Below are 15,120 nucleotides of genomic sequence, written 5' to 3'. Positions count from 1 at the left end.
CAAAAGCATCAATTCTTCAGCGCTCAGCCTTCTTCACAGTCCAACTCTCACATCCATACATTACCACTGGAAAAACCATAGCCTTGACTAGACAGACCTTTGTTGGCAACGTAATGTCTCTGCTTTTGAATATGCTATCTAGGTTGGTCATAACTTTCCTTCCAAGGAGTAAGCGTCTTTTAATTTCATGGCTGCAATCACCATCTGCAGTGTACATGAGGTATATGCAATAAAAAATTATATCACTGTTGTACTTCTTAAAAATCCAAATAGAACTGGGTTACTTATTTACAATATATACAGTAAAGGGCACCATTTCAGCATTTTTGTTGATTTAGTAATGATGCATATTTAGCAATGAATGGTTATGTAAAGCCATTACCTTTATCCAATTTTCTGGCTCTAGACAACTTTTCTTGTGATCTCCTTTTCAGTTCTTGGACTGGAATACAAGCCAGTGCTTTCTCCTGGAGAGCAAGGTTCTCATATACCAGTACATGCTGAATGTTGGACCGAAGAACTTTTAGAATGACTGAATTGTCAGCAACCTAACAGAAAGAAAACAATGAAATTAGCTTTTCTTCATATGCTATAAAAATAATATAATAAAAAATATTGCTTCTATGAGTTCATAGATAAAGGAATGTATGGATTCACTGAAATATAATAATTATACCAAAAACCTTTATAAAATTAGTACTAGAAGACAGCCACATCTGTATCACAGTCTAAGATATGTCTATATTTTCATCTGAATAGATGTTACCGAGGATGTATTTAAACAGGGATATGTTGAACTCTTGACCACAGCTTGGATCAAGACAGCACTCTGAGCAGTGCTTCTGACCGCTCTTTCTACTTCAAGTCCCGACAAATATCTTTTTTTTTTTTTTCCTTTATACAGCATTAGCTAAGAAGGACTAATCTCAAGGGATCAGGAATTTTGAGAAATTCCTGAAAGAAGACAGGTACAAATGGACAAAAGGAACAAACATTGACAATATGCCGTCTAGAGAAAGTGGTTATAAAACTAAACAAAGTTCTCAAAATAATCCTGAGGAGGGATGGGCGGGAGGCTTCACAGAGCAGGAAGAGGTCTTGGAGTAAGTGTTAGGCAGTCTGCCAGGCTCTGCAGCAGGGACAGCTCAACATTGTGGTCATTCCTTCTCCACAGAAAAGGCGAATCTCTGAGCAGTGAGGGTGGACGCCCAGATTTATAAAAGGAAAGAGGCGTCCCAGCTCAGAACCCGTGCTGGTCTGGCACAGCCCACCTGGTGGCACGTCCTGCTCTCCCCCTTAGTCGTCAGTACCAGATGCAGTGCTCACCAACAGGCTAGCAAGAGCTCTTAGCTCCCGTGAGCCCACAACAACCAGCACTGCTGAGACGGTGCACTGGGAAGGAGGAACGCTGCAGCAAGGGTAGCAAATGCAGAAGAGCCGAAAAGACGTCTACCTTCAGAAGTTACGAGCACACTCGAGTCACAGAAAGACACCTACAGATCTCGGAAACTAAAAATTTAAACACTGAAATGAAGAAGAAAGCACAGACGGTGTGTCAAACAGCAAAACAAACACAGTTGTGTGATCAATCAATTAGAAGACTGAGAAGAGGGTTTTCTGACAATACGGTACAAAAGGACAAAGACACCAAGGATAAACTCAGACTTCCCAAATCCAGCTAACAGGAAATATCTAGAAACTAGAGTAGAAAAAAATGGGAGAGAAACACTTCTCAAAGAAATAATGGGAAATTTCTGAGGGTTAAAGAAAGAGCCAGTATGAATGGGGAGGGGGGTGAACAAAGACTAAACTAAGAGTGAGTGACATTTGATAACAATAGTAAAGATAAAAGCCAAATACTAAAAGCCTTCAATGATATCAGACATCTCACTGGCAACAGTGAAGCACAATCTCTGAAATACTGAGGGAAAATGAGAACATACAACGCATACCCAGGTAAACTAATTACAAATAAGAGCAAAACAATGTATTTTCTGATCTGTAACAATGCAGAAAATACATCACTCCCAAATCCTATTTTAAAAAATTATTACAAAAGTTACTGTGTCCCCAAAACATAATAGAACCAAAGTAAATAAATAGAACACCACAGAGTAGAACCCAGGATAAAAGAAGCAGAAGTGAGTTAAATAAAAACTAAACAAACTAGTAAAACTTAAGTTCTGTTTGTTATAAATAAATAATTAAAAAGTAAAATCACATAAGAAAGGTGGCAGGGATGGGAACAGATGCTAGAAAAATATAAAATAGTATTTGCATTAAAAATTTTAAGACAATAATCAGAAGACTAAAAGACGATATTTAACTTTCTAACTTTTGGAGGGAACATAATGGAATAAAACTTGATCCATTTAAACAAAAATAGAAGAAAAAAGAAAAAACAAGGACATACAAAACACAAAATGTCAGAATTAAGTTCAAACATATTAGAATTACCATAAATAGGAATGGATTAAACGTGTATAGAAAAAGGCAGAAATAGACTAATTTTAAAAATACCAAATACTGACTATAATGTCAGTATACGAAGCACTGGGCTGCTGCTGCTAAGTCGCTTCAGTCGTGTCCGACTCTGCGTGACCCCATAGACGGCCTCCTACCAGGCTCCTCTGTCCCTGGGATTCTCCAGGCCAAGAACACTGGAGTGGGTTGCCATGTCCTTCTCCAATGCATGAAAGTGAAAAGTGAAAGTGAAGTCGCTCAGTCGTGTCCGACTCTTCACGACCCCATGGACTGCAGCCCACCAGGCTCCTCCGTCCATGGGATTTTCCAGGCAAGAGTGCTGAAGTGGGGTGCCATCGCCTTCTCCGGAAGCACTGGGCATGTGTGCACAAAACAGACAATCACTCTATGGTCTAAGGGGGAAAGGCACTGAACAAATAACGACAGAATCTTCACAGTAAGTCAACAAATTTTGTGTTTGTGTGTAAATGTATTAGATGATAGACAAATAATGGAGGCCAAGCCAGACAAGGGCATTATCCTCACAGGCTAACAAGTCTATGGACACAGAAACAAATATTGCTACAACAATGCCAATTTACTCAAATATTTAAAGTCTTTATGATCTGTTAGATATGGGGGATGTAACGGCTAGTTTATTCATATGTATGGGAAGAGCTATAAAGCAAACATAGGGGACAGTGTAACTGCCTGACAGGGGCTCTAATGAGACTTCCCTGGAGAAGTGATACTGTAATAAAATATGAAGGATGAGAAGCAGCTGGTAACCAGGGAAGGGAGAAGACCATTCCTGTGAAGAGGGGATAACGTGCAGGTAGGTAGCTAGGGAGCATGCAAAGTGGGGGATCAGACAGAAAGTCAGGGTGTCTGGAGCGCAGCGCACCAAGCAGGCAGCTGGGCTGGGTAGCAGCCAGGTCTTCCCTGTCTCTTCCCACTGTACAGAAAGTTATCTGAGACCTAAGGAGCAAGGGAGTAAAACGCCCAGCTTCATGTTCTCCAAGCTTCCAGCTGAGGTGGGGAGAAAGCAGGTCTTAGGAGACCCACTGTGAAACCACTGCTGAGCTCAGAGGGAGCAGAGGCTTGAACCAGTAGGGGACTGAGGTGGTAGAAAAGAATGGATTCAGAATCATGGACGAAGTAGAATCAACAGGTTTCACTGACTGAACCGTGCAGTCAAGGGGAATGACCCACAGATTTTCAGTAAGAGCAACTGGGTCAATGGTCGAACCACTTACAAGAGGAGAAAAAAACCAAGAAATGGTCAATTGAGCTTAAAACTATGAACGGTCAAGTAAAAATGAACCCAAAAAGTCCACTAAATTTAGGGGCATGGAGATCAGAGATGATCTCAGTAATAAGTTCTTCAACAGTGTTAATAAGGAAAATAAAGTGTAGGAGACTCAGTGGTTTAAGTGGTGTCCCAACATGGGCCAGGAGCTGTACAAAGTGGTCTGCTGGAATACAGACAGAAAATATTACAACTGCTATTTATACCATTTGTGCCCCCAAATTAAACTAAGTTATTATAACACTGAGCATGTGGATCAGTGGTGGCCCCTCTCCAGCCACAGAAGCCGTCCCGAGGGAAGAAAGCCCCACAGGGTGGAGGTACCAGGGGCACGTCCACTCCCACTTTTGCTCTCATCGCACTACAAGCTTCTGTGGTTCAAATGTGCCCGGTTCAGTGGCTTTGCAGATTATATTACGTAGTTTTTACTAAATTAACCCTCAACCTGACTTAAAAAGGATTTCAAAGACCTAAAGACTTAAAAAGGATTTCAAAGCAATAAGGCTAGTACTTATGTAAGAATGTGTGGAGTGTGTACAAGAAGAAACGGTAGGGCTAATGCGTCTTTTTTTCAGTATGAGCCCCTTGAAGAGCCAAACTTTAATGTGAAAAAAGATCACAATCTACTCAGATCTGATAAAGTGAGCCTCCCAAATTCAAAATTGTCAAAAGAGCATTTAAAATACAGACTTAGGTCTACATTAGTTGAATGATAGTGTTAAATCATTTTTTTAAATTAAAAATACTACTTATTTCCTATCTCCTCTTTTGTGTCGCTCAATCGCTAAGTCGTGTCCAGCTCTGAGGCGCCGTGGACTGTAGCCCACCAGGCTCCTCTGTCCTCTGCTATATCCCAGAGTTTGCTCAGGTTTGTGTCCATTGAGTCCGTGGTGCTATCTAACCATCTCATCCTCTGCTGCCTCTGTACACTGCTTTACAATGTATCCAGTACAATGGCACACTAATGTAAGTATACAATTTAGAAACAAATAAATATATATTGAGAGGACAAGCTCAGAAATATTTTGCTGAAGGGGCACATAAAGTGTGGAAACCTGCTAGACAAACATGAGGAGTAAAGACAAGGGTGGATACTGGGGACTCTCCCTGAAACTTGCAGTGAAGAGGAAATGAGAAATACACGAAGGCAGGATCTAGCGATACTTGTGTGTTGACTTGTGTCTAAGAGCTTACAGGAAATGCTGGTAACCACTGACCTGTTTGTGAAGAATGCAGGTTTCCAAGTTCCCTCTCTCCTGGTTCAGCTAGTCTGGGGTTTGCCTATACTGCATACCCAGGCTATTCTAACAATGGTCCAAACTTGGATGAAAACTGGCCTAAAGCAAGGTTTCAAAGCCCCTGAGAAGAATCTCCAAGAAAAGGGGCAGGTCACGACTGCACAGCCCACCTGTGACCCCACAGAGAGCAGAGGAGAGGAACACAGGCACAGAGGAGGACTGGCCTCCAGCAGCAGCAGGCACACTTACTCCATCAGCAGACGAGGCAGAGCTGGGGCAGACCTAAGGGCGGGAAACCCAGGGCACTCACAGCAGGCAAGAGTGCGTCTTACCAGAACTGATCCAGACGCAAACGGAATGTGTCCATTCTTATTTTATTTATTTTTCATTGGAGAATAATTGCTTTCCACGTCCATTTGAAAGAATTCCTATAAAGATGAGACCTTTATAGTTGTATTTTTTTTTTTTCGCCCACAAGCATAGAGTTTCATTTGCTGGGAAGGTAAGAACTCAGCCAAAGAATTTTTATTTTCAATTTAGTATTTTTCGCTGTGGAAATTACCCCCTTCACTGTGGTATTTAATGGCATGCAAACAATCTTGAACAATAAAGGTTATTTTCTTGCCTTATTTCTTTGGCACAATGCCAAAAAAAACTAAGTCATAAAAATAGAAGTTTGCTGATTGCATGGCAATTATAGCAGCTGGGTAACCATGTACATAAGGCAATAGTTAATTGCTTAACGGTTAAAGTTATTTGGAGTACAAATGAGAGTTTAAAATGTGAAATCTCTGTTTTAGATTAAAAAGATTTTTTCCTTCACTAATCACACTTGGATTTCAATTATTTGGTTTCTGATGAGAGACCTTTAAGACTCTCTAAGAAAACAAGTACGATGTGTATTTCTGTCAAACCACATGATAAAGGCAGAGGAAGCTGGATCAGCAAGTTTACTTTTTCAGTAAAGGACAGGCTTCCCAAGCCCATTAGTCCTCTTTCTGCCTTTTTACAACCCTCTGCTTCCACAGCTTTTACATTTAGAACCTGTTTTTTAAATATAGAAGTTCTGTTTAATACATTTTTAATGATATCTAAAATCAATTTGTGACTTAAAGAGAAATTTCTTACAAAAACCACTTTATTCTATATTTAACATTAATAACTATTGCAAAAAAAATTTCAGGAAATACTGAATGGTATAAATAACAAGAAATCATTAAAATTTCACTACTCAAAATATCAGACTGTGTACAGCTTTCCGGAACTTTTAAAAATATTTATGTATGAGCATTTTTAACAAGAAAAACAGAAATATTCACATATATTGTTTAATTTTGGAGTTCTTTACCTTTTTTCCTACACAGTAACAATCTTCATGTCAAAATATACCACATCACCATTTTTAATGGACATGAAGAATGTCAATTTAAAGATGTGTCATAATTTCAACAACTGCCTATTGAAAGGTATGTAGATGTAGTTTACTCTTAAGAATGGTTAATAATAAACTGAACATTTAAATCCTCTGTCCAAATAGGAAACAGGAGCAGAGATTTCTTCTCTTTAAAAGACTGCATATAAGACAACTAAGAAGTTGTCTTACGAGATTCAATTAGTTTAAAAATCAACTAACTGGGACTCCCTTGGTGGTCCGGAGGTTACGAGTTCACCTGGCAATGCGGGGGAAGCCAGTTCAGGCCTTGGTTCAGCAAGATTCCACGTGCTGCAGGGCTACTAAGCTTGAGCACTGCAACAAGAGAAGCCACCGCAACGCAAAGCTAGGACACCGCAACGCAAAGCTAGCACACCGCAATGAAGAGTGGCCCGTTTCCCATCAGCAGAGAAAGACTACGCGCGGCAACAAAGACCCAGTGCGGCCAAAAATAAATAAAATTTTAAAAAGGTATAAACATTAGTCTTAAAAAAAAAATAAATCAATTAACTCATAGGTGCACAGCCAGGGGAAGAAGCCAGCGGGTCAGCCAGGAGGCTGTGCTTCTCTGTGGGCTCCCACTGTCTTAGGCATGAACTTCAAGCTTTTCCAAGTCTGACTTAACTCTTTAACATCCTCAAGGTGCAACAAATCCAACTCTGATGTGGATATTAGGGAAGGGTTTTGAATATAATAAACAGAATTGGTGTCAATTTAAAAATATAAACAGAAGAGAGAGAACAAAAGGTGGCAAAGAAAGACGTGGGCTTATTCCCTCTCACGAAAACACCAAATCACAACTGCTGAACAACCATCGATAAAGCAAACTGGAACCTACGAAAAAAGATATTCTATTTCCAAAAACAAAGAAAATGCCAAAACGCGACGGCAGGAGGGACGCTTTCACAATATAATCAAATCCCATACTCCCCGGGGTGGGGGGCACCCACACACTGGAAAATAATTACATTGCAGAGGTTCCCCCACAGGAATGAGAGTCCTGAGCCCCATGTCACGCTCCTCAGCCTAGGAGTTTGGCCTTGGAAGGAGGAGCCCCCAGAGCATCTGGCTTTGAACGTCAGCAGGGCTTGAGTGCAGAAGCTTCACAGGACTGGGGGGCACAGACTCCACTCCTGGAGGGCACACAAGGTCTCATGTGCCCTGGGATCTGGGGCAAAGCAGTGACTCTACAGGAGCTTTGGCCAGACCTACCTGCTGGTTTAGGAAGGTCTCCTAGGGAGGTGGGGGTCAACTCTGGCTTACTGTGGAGGCAAGGACACTGGTGGCGGAAGTACTGGCGAATATTCATCTGACGTGAGCTCTCCGGAAGGCAGCCATTACAACACCAAGACCTGGCCTCACTGAGCAGGCTGCAGGCTCCAGTGCTGGGGCACCACAAGCCAAACAAGCAGCCCCATCCCTCAGCAGACAGACTGCCTGAGCCCACAGCTGCCGCTAAATACACACAGCCCTAGACACAAGCCCTGTCCACCAGAAGGCAAAGACCTAGCTCCACTCACCACTGGGCAATCTCCAGTCCATCCCACCAAGAAGGCTGCACAAGCCCCTGGACCAAACTCACCCACCAGAAACAAGAATTACAATCCTGCAGCTTGAGTAACAGAGACCACAAATAAACAAAGTTAGACAAAATGAGATGGCACAGAAATACATTCCAGAAGAAGAAACAAGATAAAACCCCAGAACAACAACTAAGTGAGGCAGAGACAGACAATCTGCCTCAAAAATAATTCAGGGTAATGATACTTAAGATGACCCAAGACCTCAGAAAAAGAATAAAGGCACAGATCAAGAAGATATAAAACATGTTTAACAATGACCTAGAAGAACTAAAGAACAAACGACAGTCATGAACAACATGCTGACTGAAATGAAAAATACACTGGAAGGAATCAATAGCAGAATAACTGAGGCAGAAGAATGAGTAAGTGAGCTGGAAGATGGAATGGGGGAAATCACTGCCACAGAGGAAAATGAAGAAAAAGGAATGAAAGAAAGTAAGGACAGTCTAAGAGACCCCTGGGACATTAAACGCACCAACATTCTCATTATAGGGACCCAAGGAGGAGGTGAGAGAAAGGACCTGAGAAAATGTGTGAAGAGAGAATAGTTGAAAACATCCCTCACGTGGGAAAGGAAACAGTCACCTAGTCAAGGAGCTCAGAGAGTCCCAAGCAGGAGAAAGCTGAGGAGGAGCATGCTGAGACGCAGTCAGGCAACTTACAAAAATTAAAAAGCAACCAGGGAAAAGCAACAAATAGCATACAAAAGAATTCCCATAAGGTTATCAGCTGATTTCTCAGGAGAAACTCCACAGGCCAGAAGGGAGTGGCACCCTATATTTAAAGTGCTAAAAGGGAAGAACCTACAGCCAAGAAGACTCTACTCAGCAAGGCTCTTGTTCAGATTTGATGGAGAAATCAAAAGTTTTACAAACAAGCAAAAGCTAAGAGAATTCAGCATCACCAGACTACCTTTGCTAAAATGCTAAAGGAACTTCTCTAAGCAGAAAAGAGAAGGCCACAACTAGAAACAAGAAAATGATCAGTGAAAAACCTCACCAGTAAAGGCAAACATACAGTCAAGATCGGAAATCACCCCCCTTGCCCCACCACACACACACAACACCCACATACATGATACTGAAACTAATAATTTTGAGAGGAGGAGAACACAAAACACATCTGAAATTCAAAGATGAGCAACTTACAACAATCTTGTTCATATATATAGAATGCTATATCAAAACCCCACGGTAACTGAAAACCGAAAATACATGATAGACACACACAACAAAGAATAAATAACCCAACACAACACTAAAGGTTAGTCATCAAACCACAAGAGAACATAAAAGGAAAAGAAGTTAAAAAGCCTACAAAAACAAATGCAGAACAATTAGCAAAATGGCAGTAAGAATATACTATATTACCTTAAATGCAAATAGACTATATGCTCTAATGAAAAGACACAGACTGGTTGAATGGATACAAAAATAAGGTCTGGCATATACGCTGTTTACAAGAAACCACCTCAGATGTAGGGACACATATAGACTGAAAGTGAGAGGATGGAAAAAGATATTCCATGCAAATGGAAATCAAAAGAAAACTGAAGCAGCAATATTCATATTGGACAAAATAGACTTTAAAATAAAGATTGTTAGAAGAGATAAAGAAGGACAGCATACAAAAATCAACAGATCAAAGAAGAAGACAGAACAATTATAAATATATATATGCACCCAACACAGGAGCACCTCATTATATAAGGCAAATGCTTATAGCCATGAAAGGAGAAACTGACAGCAACACAGTAACAGTGGGAGACTCTTAACGCCCCAGTCTCATCAATCAACAGATCATCCAGACAGAAAATCAACAAGGAAACACAGGTCTTAAATGACACATTCAACCAGACTTAATGGATGTTTATAGAGCATTCCACGAAAAAGCAGAATACACATTCAAGTGCACATAAAACATTCTCCAGGACAAATCACAGGCTGGGCCACAAAGAGAATCTTAGTAAATTTAAGAAAATTGAAATCATATCAAGCATCTTTTCTGATCACAATGCTATGAGATTAGAAATAAACTATAAGAAAAACACTGTAAATAATACAAACATGTGCTGCTAAGTCGCTTCAGTTGTGTCCGACTCTGTGAGACCCCATAGACAGCAGCCCACCAGGCTCCTCTGTCCCTGGGATTCTCCAGGCAAGAACACTGGAGTGGGTTGCCATTTCCTTCTCCAATGCATGAAAGTGAAAAGCGAAAGTGAAGTTGCTCAGTCGTGTCCGACTCTTAGCGACCCCATGGACTGCAGCCCACCAGGCTCCTCCGTCCATGGGGTTTTCCAGGCAAGAGTGCTGGAGTGGGGTGCCATTTGTGGAGAGTAAGTAATATGCTACTAAATAACCCAATGGGTTATAGCCAAAGGGTCACTGAAGAAATCAAAGAGGAAATTAAAAATATTTAAAGACAAATGAAAACAAAAGCATAATGATCCAAAACCTTTGGGACGCAGCAAAAGCAGTTCTAAGAGGGAACTTTATAGCAATATAATCTTATTCAGGGAACAAGAAAAATCTCAAATCTCTTAAGCTTACACCTAAATCAACTAGAAGAACAAACAAAACCCAAAGTTACTAGGAGGAAACAAAGCATAAAGATCAGAGCAGAAATAAATGAAATAGAAACAAACAATAGAAAAGACCAATGGTTCTTTGAAAAGATAAACAAAATTTATAAACCTTTATCCAGACTCATCAAGAAAAAAAGGGAGAGGACTCAAATAAAAAAATCAGAAATGAAAAAAGTTACAACAGATACCACTGAAATACAAAGGATCATAAGAGACTACTATATGCAAATAAAATGGACAACCTGGAATAAATGAACAGATCCTTTAAAAGGTACAATCTCCCAAGACTGAACTAGGAAGAGACAGAAAATATTAACAGACCAATCACAAGTACCGAAACTGAAACTGTGATTAAAAAACTCCCAACAAAAATTCAGGACCAGATGGCGTCACAGGAGAATTCTATCAAACATTTAGAAAAGAGTTAATACCTATTCTTCTAAAACTATTCCAAAAAATTGCAGAGGAAGGAATACTTCCAAATGCATTCTATAAGGCCACCATCACCCTGATTACCAAAACCAAAGATCACATACACACACACACACACACACACACACATTAAAGGCCGACATCACTATGAACAAACACAGATGCAAAAATCATCAAAATACTAGCAATCTGAACCCAACAACACATTAAAAGGATTATACAACATGATCAAGTGGGATTTATTCCAGGGATGCAAAGATTTTTCAATATCTGGAAATTAATCAGTAGGATACATCACAATAAGAAACTGAATAAAAACCATATGATCATCTCAAGAGATGCAGAAAAAGCTTTTGCAAAGATTCAACATTTAAGATAAAATCTCCAGAAAGTGAGTGTACAGGGAACATGTCTCAATATAAAAAAGGCCATATATGACAAACCTACAGCTAACGTTATACTCGACGGTGAAAGTCTGAAAGCATTTCCTCTAATATCAGGAACAAGACAAGGGTGTCCACTCTTGCCACTGTTACTCAACATAGTTTTGGAAGTCCTAGCCACAGCAATCAGAGAAGAAAAAGAAATAAAGGAAACCAAAGTTGGGAAAGTAGGAGGAAAACTTCGACAGGAAAAGTCACTGTTGGCAGATGAAATACTACTACACATAGAAAATCCTAAAGATGCTACCAGAAAACGACCAGATTTCATCAATGAATTTGGTAAAGTTGCAGGATACAAAATGGATACATAGAAATCTACACATTTCTATACACTAACAACAGAAGATCAGAAGGAGAAATTAAGGAAACAATCCCATTTACCATTGTATCTAAAAGAATAAAATACCAAGGAATAAACCTACCTAAGGAGGCAAAAGTCCTATACTCAGCAAACTATAAGATGCTTAAAAAAAAATTGAAGATGACACAGAAAGATATACTATGTTCTTGGATTGGAAGAATCAATACTATTAAAATAACTACTCAAAGCAATCTACAGATTCAACCTAATCCCTATCAAATTACCAATGGAAGTTTTCATAGTACGAGAACAAAGAAAATTTTAATTTATAAGGAAACACAATGACCCCAAATAGCCAAAGCAATCTTGAGGAAGAAAAATGGAGCTGGAGGAATCAGGTCCCTGATTTCTTTCTTTTTTTTTTTTTTTTAATTTTATTTTATTTTTAAACTTTACAATATTGTATTAGTTTTGCCAAATATCGAAATGAATCCGCCACAGGTTCTGACTATACTACAAAGTGACACTAATCAAGACAGTATGGTCCTGGCACAAAAACAGAAATACAGACCAATGGAACAGGAGAGAACGCTCGGAAACAAAGCCACAGGATAAAATACAAAGAAGAAAAGACACGCTCCTCAATAAGCAGTGCTGGGAAATGGAGAGCTGCACATAAAAGAATGAAACAAGAACGTTTTGTAACACCATTCACAAAAATAAACTCAAAATGGATTGAAGACCTCAATTTAGAGTGACACTATAAAACTCTTAGAGGAAAACACAGAACATCCTTTGACAGAAACTGTAGAAAATGTCTTCTTGGATCCACATACTAATGAAAATTTAAAAAAAACAAACAAATGAGACCTAATTAAACTTAAAAGCTCTTGCACAGAAAAGAAAACCATAAACAAGATGAAAAGACAACATGTACTGAATGGAAGAATGTATTTGTAAAGGAAAAGCCCAGTAAAAGATTAATCTCTAAAATATATAAACAACTCGTGTAGATAAAAAAAAAAAAACACCACACACACACAACCCAATTAAAAAACAGGCACAAGACCTAAATAGACATTTCTCCAAAGAAAACATACAGATATCCAGAAAGCACATGAAAACATGCTCAAGAATGCCAATTATTAGAGAACTGCAAATCAAAACTAAAAATGAGGTATCACCTCACGCTGGTCAGAATGGCCATCATCAAAGTCGGCAAAGAACAAATGTGGAGAAAAGGGAACCCTCCTAGCCTGTCTGTGGGCATGTAAATTGGTGCACACACTGTGGAGAACAGCATGAGTGAGTTAGTGATGGTCTCTCAGTCGTGCCTGACTCTTTGCAACCCCATGGACTGTAGCCCGCCAGGCTCCTCTGTCCATGGAATTCTCCAGCCAAGATACTGGAGTGGGTTGCCATTTCCTTCTCCAGGAGAATGGCATAGACAGTCTTTAAAATATTAAAAATAGAACTACTATAAGACCCAGCAATCTTGCTCTTGGGTATACGTCTGACGAAAACCATAATTCAAAAAGACACAAACACCCCAGTGTTCACTGCAGCACTATTTACAACAGCCAAGATGTAGAACCTAAATGCCCATCAATGGAGGAATGGATAAAGAACATGCCACGTGTCTGTCCATGAGATTTCTCAGGCAAGAACAATGGAGCCGGTTCCAATTTCCTACTCCAAGAGATCTTCCTGACCCAGGGATCAAACCCAAGTCTCCTCCGCTGGCAGGTGGATTCCTTACCACTGAGCCACCAGGGGAGACTAAAAAAGACATTAACAAGTATCAGTGAGAACACTGACAAATTAGAACCTTCACACTCTGCTGGTAAGAATGTAAAACGCTGTAATAGATCTGGAAAACAGCTTGCACTTTCTTAAAACATTAAACATAAAAGTTGGGATATAACTCAATGGCTTCACTTCTAGGAATCTATACAAGAGAAGTGAAAACGTATGTCTACATGAAGCCTGGTCTGTGGCCATTTGCAGCAGTACTGCCCACTAACAAGGGAAACAGGGCAAACCCAAATGCTCTCCAGAGAATACTATTCAGCAATAAACAGGAAGAAAATACTGATACAGCCTGCAATATGGATCAACTTCAAAAACAAACTAAAAAAAGCCTGAGGCAGAAGAATACACAGTGCATACTTCCATTTACATAAAATATCCAGAAAAAGCAGCGAAATAAGTTTCTAAGTAAACTACTGACACTGAGCACCAATATACTCCAGTATTTTACATCTTACAACATCAGTGACTATCACGTCGCCTTATATTTCAAAATTTTTACTTGATAACAGTTTCAACCAGAGAAATATTCTATTAGTTAAGAAGCTCACCAGTGCCCAGCACATATCTAGTTTATATGCAGTTAAATCCTTTGTTAATCTCTCTCCTGCTATTTGACTTGGTCTGTTTTAATTCAGTTAATATCCACACTCAAAATGAGAAAGGCAGGAGAACATAACTATCAAATTCTGTAGTAGAACCATTAACAGTGATAGAGCTTAAGTAACAAAATACTTTTAAAAATAGTGTGTTTCAGCGATCCACAGAACTAGGATCTATAAAAAACAAGACTCATTCTAGGGCTTTTCTGGCAGCTCAGTGGTAAAGAATCTGCCTGCTAATGCCAAAGACACGGGTTTGATCCCTGGTCTGGGAAGATCCGTGTGCAACAACTACTGAAGCCCGTGCACCCGAGAGCTACTGCTCCTCGTGAGAAACCACCGCGATGAGCAGCCCCTGCACCATGACTGGAGAGCGGCCCCTGGTGGGCTGCAGTCCATGGGGTCGCTAAGAGTCAGACACGACTGAGAGACTTCACTTTCACTTTTCACTCTCATGCATTGGAGAAGGAAACGGCAACCCACTCCAGTGTTCTTGCATGGAGAATCCCAGGGACTGCGGAGGCTGGTAGGCTGCAGTCCATGGGGTCGCTGAGAGTTGGATACAACTGAGCGACTTCCCTTTCGCTTTTCACCTTCATGCATTGGAGAAGGAAACGGCAACCCACTCCAGTGTTCTTGCCTGGAGAATCCCAGGGACGGGGGAACCTGGTGGGCTGCCGTCTATGGGGTCTCACAGAGTTGGGCACGACTGAAGTGACTTAGCAGCAGCAGCATTGTTACCAAGGGCAAATTTTTAAGCCCTTCACAGTTTATTAAGCTTTCACACATGCCATATCACCTGACTCCCACAACCACTTAATATCATTACTAGTTAATTCAATACTACACAGTAACCACTTCTTGGAAGCATTCATCAACAAAGTTATGTTTATTATTATAAATAAATATTAGCTGTGATGCTAA

At 40.1% G+C, this 15,120-nt stretch overlaps 1 protein-coding gene across 1 annotated transcript in view; it reads right to left on the bottom strand.

The window, feature by feature from the left end:
- Positions 1-15,120, bottom strand: part of NGLY1 (N-glycanase 1) — a 63,370-nt gene that overhangs the window by 28,743 nt on the left and 19,507 nt on the right. The window contains exon 5 of the mRNA XM_010846451.1: positions 383-548. Within this exon, the coding sequence (XP_010844753.1) occupies positions 383-548 (166 nt within the window). The remainder of the gene's footprint in view (positions 1-382; positions 549-15,120) is intronic.

This window comes from Bison bison, unplaced genomic scaffold, assembly GCF_000754665.1.
Source record: "Bison bison bison isolate TAMUID 2011002044 unplaced genomic scaffold, Bison_UMD1.0 scf7180017864236, whole genome shotgun sequence".
Taxonomy (NCBI): Eukaryota; Metazoa; Chordata; class Mammalia; order Artiodactyla; family Bovidae; genus Bison; species Bison bison.
Note: the sequence above shows the minus strand (reverse complement) of the source record. Positions and strands in the feature narration are given on the sequence as shown.